The sequence below is a fragment of the Mytilus trossulus genome, chromosome 1, assembly GCF_036588685.1.
Source record: "Mytilus trossulus isolate FHL-02 chromosome 1, PNRI_Mtr1.1.1.hap1, whole genome shotgun sequence".
NCBI classification, from domain to species: Eukaryota; Metazoa; Mollusca; class Bivalvia; order Mytilida; family Mytilidae; genus Mytilus; species Mytilus trossulus.
Window position 1 is genome coordinate 112,347,258 of NC_086373.1, and position 15,613 is coordinate 112,362,870.

The following is a 15,613-nucleotide window of genomic DNA, read 5'->3' on the forward strand; positions in this document are numbered from 1 at the left end:
GCTACTGCAGTGCTGCTGCTGCTGTGCATGTATGTTTTTTCACATGCCTTCGAAGATCATGTGGTCAAGCATACACCATTCAACATAAATTGCACTGAAACATCTTCTAGGTAAATCAGTTTTTCATATACGATGTACGCGATATCTTCGTTACGAACCCCTGCCGATTGAAATATCGGCAGAAATATTTCCCGGGCGTACGTACGAGCGCGTGTCGTCTACAAAGTCCGAGCAAAAGTTGACCCGTCTCGTTGGTGTCGGAAATTTTGGAACGAACGATAACTCTAACAGTGCACATTCTGTGAAGTTGAACCCCGAATGCGCCATCGCTCGATACGTAAAGATAACATTTTTCCATCGTTTTAGATACAAGTTTAGCTTCAGCCTCTCTTGATAATTATAAAAATGTTATGCATTGATTTTTTTTTAATTGAGATTTTTTTTTAATTTAATAAATGTTTGATTTGAAACATGTGAAATTTTTTTTTTTTTTATTTTTTAAATCTTTTTTTAATGTTTTTGGATTTTTGGATTTTTTTTTTTTAATATTTATATTTTGAACTTTTGAATTCGAATTTTTTTAATTTGAATCACCCTGAGGTTGCAGGAGTGCATTCGGGTTGACTCATGGAATTGGCACGGAGACATTCATATAATAAAGCTACTGGTATAAAGTCAAACAGGCTAGTATATGTTAAATTATTTATAAAAAAAGACTTGAAAGTATTTAAGAGTTGCTACTTCAGAGATGCGGCAAACGTTTTTCTCACTTGATTTTATAATATTTTGCTGAAAATGTTTACATATAACTGATTGTTTAGTTGCAACAGGTACCAAGGAACGATGCTGTATAATTGTGAGCAAATTTAGGGTTGTAAAAAGCCTTCTCGTTTCAGAGGTAGAAAAACCAACAAAAATTATATCTCCAAATTTCACTAAAACATGGTTTTTACTCTATGAAAATTATAATGCTGTAGTTTCATCAGAACCTGACTATATTGCTAATCATAGTAGTAAAATTATCCCAGTAATTACTGATTACATAAAGAATAAAGAACTTCTCCGTTAAAAAAAACCAAGGTTTACAAACATGTATTCGACATCGTGTGAAGTGCTCTTATGAAGAAGGGATTTCTATAACAGAACAGAAAAAGGCGCGGAATTGCAATTCCAATCCGACATTGATCAATAAAATACAGAAGTTCCGGTTGAATGGGAAAAAAACCCAAAACAATATATTTTTTTTCTAAATTACTCTCTTGGTCAGAAGGAAATATGGAATGAAGAAAAACAAATGTAAGGAAGAGACTCATGTAAAGTAATGTTTTGAAACATGTGCCCAAGTATACAAGTATTTCAACAACAGATATCCTTCTTTCTTTTCTTCGTATGAGCTTCCTATTATAAGGAACACCCCTTATCGGGTACATCTACTTCTTCTTCTTCTTCTTCTTCTTCTTCTTCTTCTTCTTCTTCTGATATACAGTTACAGCTTCATTATTATTGAAGATTACGAACTGTTGCATGCGCGGAGTATATGATTAAAAAATATGAACAAAAATTTATCTTTAACTTAGTAGAATACTTGGTGATATTTAATACATGAAAGAAAACAACAAGTGATTAAAAAATATGTACATTGTTATTTATAGAATTAAATTATGTTGTGGAGAACAGTTGGTGTCAACTGATCTCTGTAAATTTCAATGGTTTGACTTGCTACCACAACTTGTGGCAACATGTTCCATTGAATGATTGTTTGCGGAAAGAATGACCATTTGTAGCTGTCTTTAGAGGTGGATATTTGCCGAAATGTTTGAGTATGTAATTTTCTTGTTCTAGTATCTGATGGTATGAGGACTAGTGACGGGATTGCAATGAGTCCATGGATAACCTTGTAGAACATGATAAGTCTGGTTTTGAGGAGGCGCTCACTGAGTGAGGGCCATTGTAGTTCGTTTAACATGGATGTAACACTACTGGTGTTGTGGTAATTGTTACATACATATCGGGCCGCACGTCTCTGTACCATTTCTAGCTTATTTTTATAATCTGCTGTGTGTGGATCCCATAGACTACAGGCATATATTCAAGTTTTGGTCTCACTATTGATTGGTAAGCACAGGATTTGATACTGGAGTTAGAAATTTTTAAGTTTCGCCTAAGAAAGCCAAGAGATTTATTTGCATTTGATACGATGTTGTTGTAGTGAATGTTCCATTTTAAGTTAGACTGTAGGGTTACGCCAAGATATTTTGCAGATGTTACTAGTTCTAAAGTATGGTTATGAAGGATGTAATCGTGTTTAAATGGTTGTTTTTTTTGTGTGATGGTTAAGATAGTGCATTTTCCAGGATGGAAGGCCATGAGCCAATCAGCCTCCCATTTCGCTGCTGCGTTAACCCTTTCCTTCATAATGACGCCTTTTGACGCCACCCCCCTTACTCCATAATGACGCCTTTTGACGCCTGTGTAGTACCTCAGTTGAAACACTTTGACTACAAAGTGTCTGCAGTTGACTTAATAAAATTTGTATCCAATATGAAAAGGAATATCATAGGAATATCTGACTTAAATTTATTTGATGAAATAGTTTGTTTTTTGCAATGCCTTAATACTTTAAAGCATTTGTTCAGCATTTTATTAAAAAAAATCCTATGCGAATCAAGTATGCAAAAAAAAAAAATCAATGGAGGAAAGGGTTAAGATCTTTTTGTAAATTTGTGCAGTCTTGTTGACATGTAATTTCTCGGTATATAATACTGTCATCAGCGAAGAGTCGTAATTTGCTGTGTTCCAGGTATTCCGGAAAATCATTAATGTATATTAAAAAGAGTATAGGCCCAAGGACAGTTCCTTGGGGGACACCTGATGTTACTGGTGCTGTATTTGATGTTATTCCATCTATTACCACTGTTTGCGTACGGTCTGATAAGAAAGCCTGAATCCAATTTAAAGTGTTACCTTGAATGCCATAGTATTTTAGTTTATAGAGTAGACGTTTGTGGGGAACCTTATCAAAGGCCTTGGCAAAATCCATAATAATGAGGTCTGTTTGTATATTTTTGCTGTTGTTGTTATGAAGTTCTTGTATAAATTGAATAAGTTGTGATTCGCATGATCTGGATTTTCGGAACCCATGTTGGAGGTCGTAAAGAATGTTATTTGCCTCTAAATAGTTCATGATGTTACTTGTCACTATATGTTCCATCAACTTACAACAAATACAAGTGAGTGAAATCGGTCTATAATTTTCAGCCTTGTATCGTTCACCCTTTTTAAATGCTGGTGCAACAATTGCATGTTTCCAGTCTTTTGGTGTTTTTCCCGATTTCAGAGATTTGTTAAATATGGTGGTAAGTATGGGTGCTATTTGTGCTTTTAGTTCTTTTAATACACGTCCACTGATGTTATCTGGACCACTTGCTTTGTGTGGATTTAGTTTATGTAGCAATTTTTCGATACCTGGTGTAGTGATGTTTATATCTGGCATTTTTGTGTATGGGCTTGGACCCTTATCAGGAATATTAGATGGTGGTTCCTTAGTAAATACTGACTGAAAATGTTGGTTAAGGATGTCTGCTTTTTCAGTAGTGTCTGTAACAAGTACACCTTCTTTTTTCAGAGGTGCAATTCCTGTATTATCATTTCTAGTGCTTTTGATGAACTGAAATAGCTTTTTTGGTTTTGTGTTTGTGAACTGATGTTGGTCCGGTTCATTGATTGGTAAATCACAAATAATTTGTTCTATGTAGTTCCAGTATGCCTTCCTTTGTTCTTTTTGAACTGTTTGTTTTAGTTTCTTGTATTTGGAAGGATTTTTATTTCTGTTTTTATAACACTTATTTTTCTTGTTAATGAGTTTCCTAAGGTTGTTGTTTATCCATGGTAGTCTATGCTTGTATGTGAGCATTTTTTGAGGTACATTTAACTCTATTGATTTTAGAAGATCGTTTTTGAAGGTGTTCCATAGTGTATCTGCATCACTCGAGTCATATATATTATTGATGGTATTAAGTGTTGTAGTAAGGTCATTTTTTATGTTGTTCCAGTTTGCCTCTTTATATTTAAGTATTTTTCTTGGTGTTTCTCTTACTCTTTTAAGCCAGGTGTCCATTTCTACATAAACTATATCATGATCCGCTGAGCCAATAGGTGGTAAAGTGTTGAGTTTGTTTATACTAGTTGGATTGTTTACAAGAATGAGATCTAATATTCTGTCTTTACGTGTTGGTTTGTCTGTGGCTTGGTGCAAGTTATGATTTCATATTATGTCTAGTAACAGCTGATGTTGTTTAGCATCTGGTTTGCCTAAGATGAATGCTGGTATTGACCAGTCTATGTGTCCAAGATTAAAGTCCCCTCCTAACCATATATTTGTGGTTGTTGAATTATCTAGTCTATTTGAGGAGATGTTGAGTTGTTCCAGAGATGTACCTTTATCTGATGGGGGTCTATAGTAACTACCAACACAGATCTTTTTTGTGCCAGAGATGTTTATTTCTGCCCATACTATTTCACAATCTGTTTTTAGTTCTACAATTTCAGAACTAATAAACTCTTTGGTGATAGCTATTAGAACACCACCATGGCTTTGATTTTTGTTGTTTGTTGGTCTATCATTTCTGTATACATTGTACAAGTTGCTAGGAAAAAAGTCAGTTGATGGTATTGAATTGTCTAGCCATGTCTCTGTACCAATGATAATGTCTGGTTTACATGAATTGATTATTTCAAGTAGATCAGGTTTTTTATTGCAAAGTGATTGGAAATTTACATTGATTACTCGTATTGGTTTTCTTATTTTTGATTTTTGCCTTTTCTGTTGTGAACCCTTGTTGTTTTTATGTACTGGTAATTCTATAGGTGATGATGTTGCATTTGGTACACCTGGGCTGCTCAAGTCTGAGCATTTACTAAGATTAGAATACTGATTTTCTGTATCTATTGAGTATGTGGAGTTGAATAATGATGTTGAAAAATTTGGCATACCACATTGTAAGCACTCCCACGAGATGTTGCTTGCATCCATAAATTTGTAAATATTTGAGTGTATACCTTGACAGTTAATATGGAACCAGGTATCACAGCTGTCACAACATACAGCTTTGTGCTTCCAGGTAACTGCTTTGTTACAAGTACCACATGGCCATCTAGGACTTCTAGGCCCTGGGTTTGTTTCAGTATCGAAGGCATTTGCAAGTAGGATTATGAATAAATATTTATTAACTGGTCTGCATTTGTTTACTTTTAATTTCAGACTTGCTAAGTTTGTTATTGAACTGAGTGTTTTCTGATCATGTGTATGTTCATGTTCCTCTTTTTCAAAGATGGTTTTGAAGTTTGCATGGTGGCATATGAGCATCTATATCGTTGAAATGCAAAGGGTCTAAGACCCATCACGCAAGTAATAATTTGGTCATTCAATATGGTGCTCATTTAAAAAGGTATTTACATGTGAAATTAAATGTTTGTTGCGTGATTACTCTGTTAAATAAGTTGTGAGGCTGTTCTTGAATGCCTCTGCATCTTCTATATTTAACAGTCTTATTGGTAGAGTATTCCAGTCTTTGATGGTACGTGGAAAGAAGCTGTATTTGTAGGTGTTTGTTGAGGTTTGAAGGTTTCTAAATTTGCTTCGGTGGTATTGCCGTGTTGTCCTGCCTTATTATTTTCCGTCTTATTTCTAATGATGGTAGACTCGTAACTGACCCAGGTTCTCTGCTGTATTGATGTTTGATGAAACGTGCTGATCTTCTTTGCACCATTTCTATCTGTTTGATGTGGTTTTCTTGATATGGATCCCATGCACTGCTTGCATATTCGACATTTGGTCTGACAATGGCTTGATATGCTCTTTTCTTAATTTCTTCTGGGAATTTGCCGATGTTCTCCTCAGAAAGCCTAGTGATTTATTTGCTTTTGCCATGATGTTATTGATGTGTATATCCCATTTCAGATTGTTGGTAAACTGAACTCCTAAATATGGGTTTTGGCTTACATTTTCTAAAACTTGGCCATGCATATGATAGTCATGTAATAAAGGTTTTTTCTTGTTGGTTATTCTTAGTACATAACATTTTGAAGCATTAAATTTCATCTGCCATTTAGATGCCCAGTCAATCAATTTATCTAGATCTTTTTGTAGTTGGTTACAGTCATCTTTGTAGTCTATTGCTAAGTATAATAGGCTGTCATCTGCAAAGAGATGCAACTTTGACTTGATGTCATCCCCAATATCATTGATGTACAAAAGAAACATCAATGGACCTAAAACTGTACCTTGGGGTACTCCTGATTTTACAAAGGCATTTGTAGATGTTTCGCCTTCAACTGCTACACACTGCTGTCGTTGTGTGAGCCAGGCCTTTACCCACTCTATGATTTTGCCATAATATTAAAATATTAAAGTATTAAAAAAGGGGGAAGAAACAGGGATAAAATATATTACATCAGGGTAAAATCCAGTGATGGTGCACTATACATAGACAGTGAATTGTAGAAAAAAAACCAAAATAATAGCATATAAAATATAAAATTATTTACATAAAAATGATAAACCGTCTACAGAAGTCATTTAACTCAAATAATTAGTCAATCATTTTACCAGCAAATAGTTTCTTAGAGACTATCCTACCATAGTCTTCTTCTTCTTCTGTATGTATGTATTATACTTCCATTTAGGAACACCAAGAATTTCTTGTAGCACTTTAAACATATATACACTATATACACAAGTTCTCCATAGGTCCTCTCAGTGAAATATGTACATGTATACACGGCCTATACTACTAAAGCTGGTCTCAACACTATAAGTAAAGTTTATAGAAAAAAGGAGCAGACTACCTTGCCATCACCTCAATTACTGATATGTATATATTAAGGTTCATCATAAGGAATTTAAAAATATGGCCGTGTTTACCACTCAAAATTTACTATGAGTACAGAGAAACTGGTACATATAGGAAAGTTTTAAGGCATGGCAGGAACTAGATATATCAAAGTTATATGAAGTATACGTTTCAGAAAATTAAAAACTTACATGGATTTTGATGTCCAGTTTTTTTCCAGTCTGCAGAAGATAGCAAAATAAACAAACACCCGAGTTTCATTTGATACGGTCCACTCATTTACACAGTTTAAATCACCTATTGTCTGCAGATGTCAATTTTCCATCTATTGTCCGTTTAAATCAATATTACTCACAACATGTATTATATGAGGGGAGATTCTCAAACCTCTTTCCCGAATTAGTTTATTTTGGCACCTTCTGCAGGAACGAAAAAAACTGGAAAGCAAAATCTAGCAAAGTTTATAATTTTCTAAAACATAAAATGCAGTAACAAATTATATATCTAGTTCCTGCCATCCCTTAAAACTTTTGCAGGTGAATATGTTTGTCTGTACTCAGAGTAAAATTTGTGGTGTAAATACGGCCATATTAGCCAAAAGGTTATGATGAACCTTAAGACAAATAATATTTATGTTTTAAAGTTACTGATCACCTAGAAATATTACACATTTGATGAACTTGTCACTTTGGTAATTGTTGATGTTATTTTGAGCCCTTCCAACAGTTTAAGTCTTTTAATATATAGCTGATGACAAAATTCGGTAGATATTTTTGTAATGACTGTTATTTGATCAATATTAAAATTTTCACTAAAATTTGAGCAGTCCAAAATCAGAAGCAATATAGATTCATGGTTTCCAACACACAGCTTGTGGGTCATTTTGACTAAAGGAGAGCAATAAAGACTTGACATTATGTAGAATTGTTAAAATGAAAATAGTGGTTATTGTATTATTGAATAAATATATTAAGCAATATACACATGTATCATTGTATCAGTCTGTTCACCATTGCTTACATGTAAATAGAAATGGAGGAATGATCTTGACACCGTAGAGGCAGGTTTTTTTCATGGTGAAAGTTTCGCCATCGACTGTAATAAAGCCCTTGGATTATAGTTTAAAATATAGTTACTTAAAACATAAATAGATCTAACTCAGTCATATTGGGTTTAATAAGTTTCTAAAAGCATATAAAAAAGAGTACAGGCCCAAGGACAGTTCCCTTGGTCACATCTAATGTAACTGCATGTACAATATACATGGTACTGATATTCTGTCTATAGCCTATGTTTATATCTGGATAAATTTTAGAGTTTAGTTTAGTTCAAACATATTTATTTATAGTGGATTGGGAAACAAGTTTTGCAACTTATATTAATCCCTTTCCACTTTGCGGGTGCGAGTGCTGCCTTGTAGCGGCATTAGCCTGCTCTTTTTCGAAATCTACAAGGGTGTCTTTAACGTGCAAGAGATATGGCTCTCTCTTAACACGGGTCAGCCATTTATCGTCCCCGTCCGACGGACTATCATCGTTTCCTCAAGACCATACTCGCAAATGGTGTCAAGGGAGAGCCGAAAATTAAGTCCCTGAAATTTTCATCCCAGACGGGATTCGAACCAGGAACCTTTTTAGAGTGTTGTCTTGTATGCCATTAAAAATTAAGTTTGTAGTTGATGGGTTTCTTTATCAATTTGCAAATTGAAAGTACCCCATAATTTGCATATTGACAACTTGAACAATTTCAAATACATTTCATATGTCTCAATGCTTTATACATGTTATATGTTATGATATCACAGTTAGAGTCAAAGAAATAAACATACAAGTCTGGGATTACTTTGATGTACGACAGCTGTTTTGCCAGACAACCTGGGGCAAGGAAGACAGCGTAATATCGGACTAAAACATACATGAAGTGGTTCAATTGGTTTCAATGTTTAATTACATCATTTACCCAGGCTAATCTGATGCCAAACTGTCATTCATTCAGAGAAATTAGCTCTCAATTTTAAAGTTATTTATGTTTGACTGTTAGTTTTATAGGTGATTATGATAGTAAAAATATTAATATGTAGTTTAATTGTTTGTTTTATACATGTAGGTGATATGGATGGTAAAGTGAAGATTTTATTTGTCATCATCAGTTTATTGTTGTTGGAAGTTTTCTGTCAGCATACTATGTACCAGTTCAAGCGTTACACTTACAAAAAGAAACGAGATGTAAGTCCTATGAAATATGGAATACTTTTAAGTAGATACGTCATGTACACATTTTTTTATTTTGCAAAATATTATTGTTTATAATCCTTGAATACACAGACACATTTTCTTTTTCATGGTCGACTGTTCATTTATCAGCAAATAAAACTACAAACTCAATGATAAAAAATATTAATAATTTATTGAAGGTTCTTGGTCCTTAGGTCAAAAGATTAAGACAACTTGATACTATTAATTTCATGTTAATCTGGTGCTCTCCTTTCTCTTAGTACTTACTCACATATGTTTTATAGAGTTCACTGAGAAATGTCTTCTTAGATTATATATAAAAAAAATTAAATCATGATGAAGAATTTTGTTTTTAAACTTTAATAGTTCAGGTTTGCTAATTTGCATATTTTAATATAAAGGCTGAACGAAACAGTTTGTAACATTAGAGTCTTGGATTCTTTTACAGGATAAAAAATATAGAAGTGCCAAAAATCCTTGTGAAGGTAGACCAGACTGTCTTGCTCATAAAGGTGTGGACCAATTAATGTGTGTCAGAGAGTGCATGTCAAAATTCTGCTTTGATGAACTCTACAAAAATGACCTAGTAAGTGTATTGTGTAACCATTTAAGTATATCAAAGTCAGTGTTAAGATTTATCTTTGTAGAAATGTAACAGAAATGGCACAGAAGATATAAAAAAGAAGATGTGGTATGATTGCCAATGAAGCAACTCTCCATAAGAGACCAAATGACACAGAAATTAACAGCTATGGGTCACTGTACACCTTTAAAACAACTCTCCATAAGAGACCAAATGACACAGAAATTAACAGCTTTGGGTCACTGTACACCTTTAAAACAACTCTCCATAAGAGACCAAATGACACAGAAATTAACAGCTATGGGTCACTGTACACCTTAAAAACAATAAGCAAAGCCTATAGGACATAGTCAGCTTTAAAAGGCCACCAAATGTAAAACAATTCAAACAAGAAAACTAACAGCCTAAAAAAGATAAATTTGTAACACAGCAACAAACAACAACCACTGAATTACAGGATCCTGACTTGGGACAGACACATACATACAGAATGTGATTGGGTTTAAACATGTTAGTGGGATCCAAACTCGGTCCTAACCTGGGACAGTGGTGTAACAGCTCAACATAATAAAAACTATAAAAATCAGTTGAAAAAGGCTTAAATCATTAGATGGATACAAAAAGAAATACATATAACAAAAACACAAAGTGGATTTGACCAAGTTCGTGTATATTCCAACAACAGAAAGATATTAATTACAGATCTGAGAGTACTCACAGTTACTGACAGTTAGTTGTTAGCCAGTAACAACTAATAAAAAAAATCATGCATCTAAGACTAAATTATCAATCAGTACACATCCAATGGATTTAGTGTAAAGACGTCATAAACAGTCAAGAGAAAAACATGGTCTAAACAACAACTTTTCTCAAGAGTTATTATAAGACCAATGTCTGGAGCAATAAATTGTTAAATTTTACAGTTTCAGGTTTTGATTTATTGCCCTAAGAGTAAGTTGTCTACCATTAAATCTTGTGGATAGTTGTCTCATTGGCATTCATGCCACATATCTTTATTTTATTGTCATTATTACTCATATTTATCTTATGTTTTCTTTTTCAGCTTGAAGATGGAGAAATTGATATACGACTGAACTCATTCAAAGGATGTTTGTCTCAGCAATCCAATAATATGTACTCTAAGACGAACAATATTGATATTAATGGAAACTATGTTCCTAACTGAAAACAATATACAAAGACTGATATATAAATACCGTAACTATGATAGGAAACTTGTTCCAAACTGACTGTCATATACAGACTGATTTATAGAACACAAATGAATGAAACAAAGATCTGTACCAACATTTACACAGTGATTTCTTTATTATTATCAGTGGATTCTGATTTAAAAGACCATTTTTAGAATTCCAATCTTTTCTGATTTTGCTACTGATTTGTATAACTATTAATAATAATGAAAAATATATCATGTGCTGTTTTTATACGAATTTTTTGTGTTATTAGACTTATAATGCTTTCATGTTGTGGTTATCAGAAGATATTTTTGGTTTCTGAACAATAACAGATCAAGAATGAATTTTGGTGGCATCACCTTTACCATTCTAGATCCATGCCCCTTACAAATTGAAAACGGCTAAATATTTGTTATTAATCGCTAACTTTAGCTTGCCTCAACCAAATGTTATGAAACTTATGCACAAAGCCTCATCCCACAAAACACAGATCAGGTTCAAATTTTGGTGGCGTCACTTTTACCATTCTAGATTTATGCCCCATTACATTTAGTTTCCTTTCTCTAACTGAAGTTTGTGTATATGCTTATAGCCCCAAAACTCAAGAGAAGTAGAAATTTTGGTAGCGTCACTTTTACAGTTTTTGTGTTATGTCCCTTTAGAAGGTTATATGCAAGTTTGGTCATCATCCCATGGACAAATTCCCCATTTATGTTAAATTAGATTTGACAGTATTTAGTTTTCATTTTGAAAAGTCAGAGCCATGTTTTATGGACAGATAAGGGATACAAGTGATTGAAAACAGGACAACAGTATGATTTAGAAATACTAGGAAATAACCATATTCTCTGCTGAATTACTTTTATTGCTGTTATTTATATGGACAATTATAAAACAAGTTACTCGTTGGTTTATAATTATATGTCAGTTTATTCATTGGTTGATCATAATGATATGTAAGTTTATTCATTGGTTGTTCATTACATATCAGTTTACTCATTGGTTGTTCATAACATATCAGTTTACTCATTGGTTGTTCATTACATGTCAGCTTACTCATTGGTTGATCATTACATGTCAGCTTACTCATTGGTTGATCATTACATGTCAGTTTACTCATTGGTTGATCATTACATGTCAGTTTACTCATTAGTTGATCATTACATGTCAGTTTACTCATTGGTTGATCATTACATGTCAGCTTACTCATTGGTTGATCATTACATGTCAGTTTACTCATTGGTTGATCATTACATGTCAGCTTACTCATTGGTTGATCATTACATGTCAGCTTACTCATTGGTTGATCATTACATGTCAGCTTACTCATTGGTTGATCATTACATGTCAGTTTACCCATTGGTTAATCATTACATGTCAGCTTACTCGTTGGTTGACCACTATATAGCAGTTTACTCATTGGTTGATCATAATGAAATGTCAGTTTACTTATTGGTTTATCATAACATGTCAGCTTACTCATTACATGTTGGCTTACTCATTGGTTGGTCATACCTTGTAGGCTCACTCAATGGTTGATCATTACATATTGGAATTCTCATTGGTTGGTCATTTTTGTGTCAGCTTATTCATTGGTTGATCATTTTTTGTCAGTTCATTCAAGAATTAATTGATCATTATTTGCCAGCTTGCATTTCGTAGTTACAGGCAAATTACAAGCTTAAATATTCAACAAATTACTAATTTTCTATAGGAAGATATGCAGACTTTTGCAAAACCATAAAATTAAATATCCACGAAAATGTAATTTTCCCTCTATACATGAATATTGGTAGCCATGAAAATGAATGCATCAAGGCACAGTATTTCTAATCTAGACAGCAGGGTAATTGTTTATCAATGACCAACCAATGAGTAAGCCAAACAATAATATTTTACAGAAATATATGAAATAAGATATTGTATCTTTCTTTTCTTATTTCATATATTTCTGCATTATAAAAACCAAAAAATTCAGTAAGGATTCTCAAGTCCTTAAGCTTTCATTTCTTACCAAAATTACCCTAATAATTTCTTATAGACAAAGTTACAGCTGGGGCAATATGCGTTATTGTTACTCCACAGGCCATAATGGTAACGTTTTCTTCTGTTGCTCAGCCCATATCGTAAACTTGTATATGTATGATGGCTTGTTTCGAAGCTGAGACATTTTTACATATGTGGTTAAATTTTCGGGGTACGAAATGCGATTCATTTTTCCGTAATTTAGCAAACCCCGAGTATCCTTTTGCGATGTGGCTCCTCATGGTAAAAAATCCCAATTTTAACACAATAAGTTCTTTGAAATTTTAATACTTTGAACACATTTCATAGCTCCATGGTTTTTACACATTTATTCTGTGTTCCCTTACTTTCTAAATTAACACTAATGGTTCAGCTCAGTCATTTGTTTATCATAGAAAACCAAATATCAATGACCTACCACAAGTGGATCCCAATAAATTGACCTAATCACAAACTAATACATGTAATGTAAGCAAACCAATCAAAGTCAATAGACCATGACTGAGGGGGCGGAGCCAAATAATCTCCATGGCAATGAGATGTGACAATGCTAATACATCTGCATACCAATTATCATTGATGTACCACAAGTGGATCTCCATAAACTGACCTAATCACAAAGTAATACATGTAAAGTAAGCAAACCATTCAAAGTCAATAGACCATGGCTGAGCCAAAAAATCTCCATGGCAATGAGATGTGGCAATGGTAATACATCTGCATACCAATTATCATTGACGTACCACAAGTGGATCTCCATAAACTGACCTAATCACAAACTATTACATGTAAAGTAAGCAAACCATTCAAAGTCAATAGACTATGACTGAGGGGGCGGAGCCAAATAATCTCCATGGCAATGGTAATACATCTGCATACCAATTATCATTGACATACCACAAGTGGTTCCCCATAAAACTGAGCTCATCACAAACTAATACATTGTTGATGCTGTCGCCGACGCAGGAAACAGCATACCTAAGTCTCGCTTTTGGACTCCGTCAAGGCGAGACAAAAATTAAAACAAAACAATTAGCAATTTTTCTGTTTGTTAAGGGCATAGCTTAAGAACTATTCAAATGACTCCACCAAAATTCTAAATTGATCTGTGTCTTATGGTAATGAGCATTGTGCATATAACTTGATGTACATACTGACATGGATTAAACTTAATGACAAGTCTGCTACGGTAGGGGCATCAAAATAAGTGAGGTATATACGTTAAAAGTGATGCCACCAACTTGATCTGTGTGTTGTGGTAATGAGCATTGTGCATATTACTTGATGTACTTACTGACATGGGTAAAACTTAATGACAACTCTGTTACGGTGGGGGGCATCAAAATATATGGAGATATATATGGTAAAAGTGATGCCACCAACTTGATCTGTGTGTTGTGGTAATGAGCATAGTGCATATAACTTGATGTACTTACTGATATGGGTAAAACTTAATGCCAACTCTGTTACGGTGGGGGGCATCAAAATATATGGAGATATATATGGTAAAAGTGATGCCACCAACTTGATCTGTGTTTTGTGGTAATGAGCATTGTGCATATAACTTGATGTACATACTGACATGGGTAAAACTTAATGCCAACTCTGTTACAGTGGGGGGCATCAAAATATATGGAGATATATATGGTAAAAGTGATGCCACCAACTTGATCTGTGTTTTGTGGTAATGAGCATTGTGCATATAACTTGATGTACTTACTGACATGGGTAAAACTTAATGACAACTCTGTTACGGTGGGGGGCATCAAAATAAGTGAGGTATATACGTTAAAAGTGATGCCACCAACTTGATCTGTGTGTTGTGGTAATGAGCATTGTGCATATTACTTGATGTACTTACTGACATGGGTAAAACTTAATGCCAACTCTGTTACGGTGGGGGGCATCAAAATATATGGAGATATATATGGTAAAAGTGATGCCACCAACTTGATCTGTGTTTTGTGGTAATGAGCATTGTGCATATAACTTGATGTACATACTGACATGGGTAAAACTTAATGCCAACTCTGTTACAGTGGGGGGCATCAAAATATATGGAGATATATATGGTAAAAGTGATGCCACCAACTTGATCTGTGTTTTGTGGTAATGAGCATTGTGCATATAACTTGATGTACTTACTGACATGGGTAAAACTTAATGACAACTCTGTTACGGTGGGGGGCATCAAAATAAAGTGAGGTATATACGTTAAAAGTGATGCCACCAACTTGATCTGTGTTTTGTGGTAATGAGCATTGTGCATATAACTTGATGTACATACTGACATGGGTAAAACTTAATGCCAACTCTGTTACAGTGGGGGGCATAACAATAAAGTGAGATATATACGTTAAAAGTGATGCCACCAACTTGATCTATGTTTTGTGGTTATAAGCATTGTGTGTAAGTTTCATAATATTTAGATGAGGCAAACCTAAATTGAGAGAACAGAAACAATTTTTCCATTATGTGTATGTGTATAAAGTGACACCACCCAATTTCAAACTTGACCTGTGTTTTGTGGTAAATTAATAAGCATTGTGTACAAGTTTTATAACACTTGGTTGAAGGAATATAAAGTAAAGGAACAGAACCTGCTTTGGGATGAATGCAACAGACACGTGATAACCCTTAGCCTGGAGGTAGGGGGATAAAAACTTGAAAAAATTGTCTTTGCATGCCTGGAATACTGAACACATATTAACTCCACTCATA

At 34.0% G+C, this 15,613-nt stretch overlaps 2 protein-coding genes across 2 annotated transcripts; one reads left to right on the forward strand and one right to left on the reverse strand.

The window, feature by feature from the left end:
* Nucleotides 1–1,175: 1,175 nt before the first annotated feature.
* On the forward strand, nucleotides 1,176–11,116 carry LOC134698115 (uncharacterized). Its single transcript, XM_063560408.1, has 4 exons — nucleotides 1,176–1,296; nucleotides 8,958–9,076; nucleotides 9,534–9,671; nucleotides 10,732–11,116. Exons 1-4 carry the CDS (start codon nucleotides 1,281–1,283, stop codon nucleotides 10,852–10,854), a joined length of 396 nt encoding a protein of 131 aa, XP_063416478.1. The 5' UTR covers nucleotides 1,176–1,280; the 3' UTR covers nucleotides 10,855–11,116.
* Nucleotides 11,117–11,738: 622 nt separating this feature from the next.
* Nucleotides 11,739–12,227, reverse strand: LOC134706014 (variable charge X-linked protein 3B-like). Its single transcript, XM_063564727.1, has one exon. The coding sequence runs from the start codon at nucleotides 12,225–12,227 to the stop codon at nucleotides 11,739–11,741; it is 489 nt and encodes a 162-aa protein (XP_063420797.1).
* Between the last annotated feature and the right edge of the window lie 3,386 nt (nucleotides 12,228–15,613).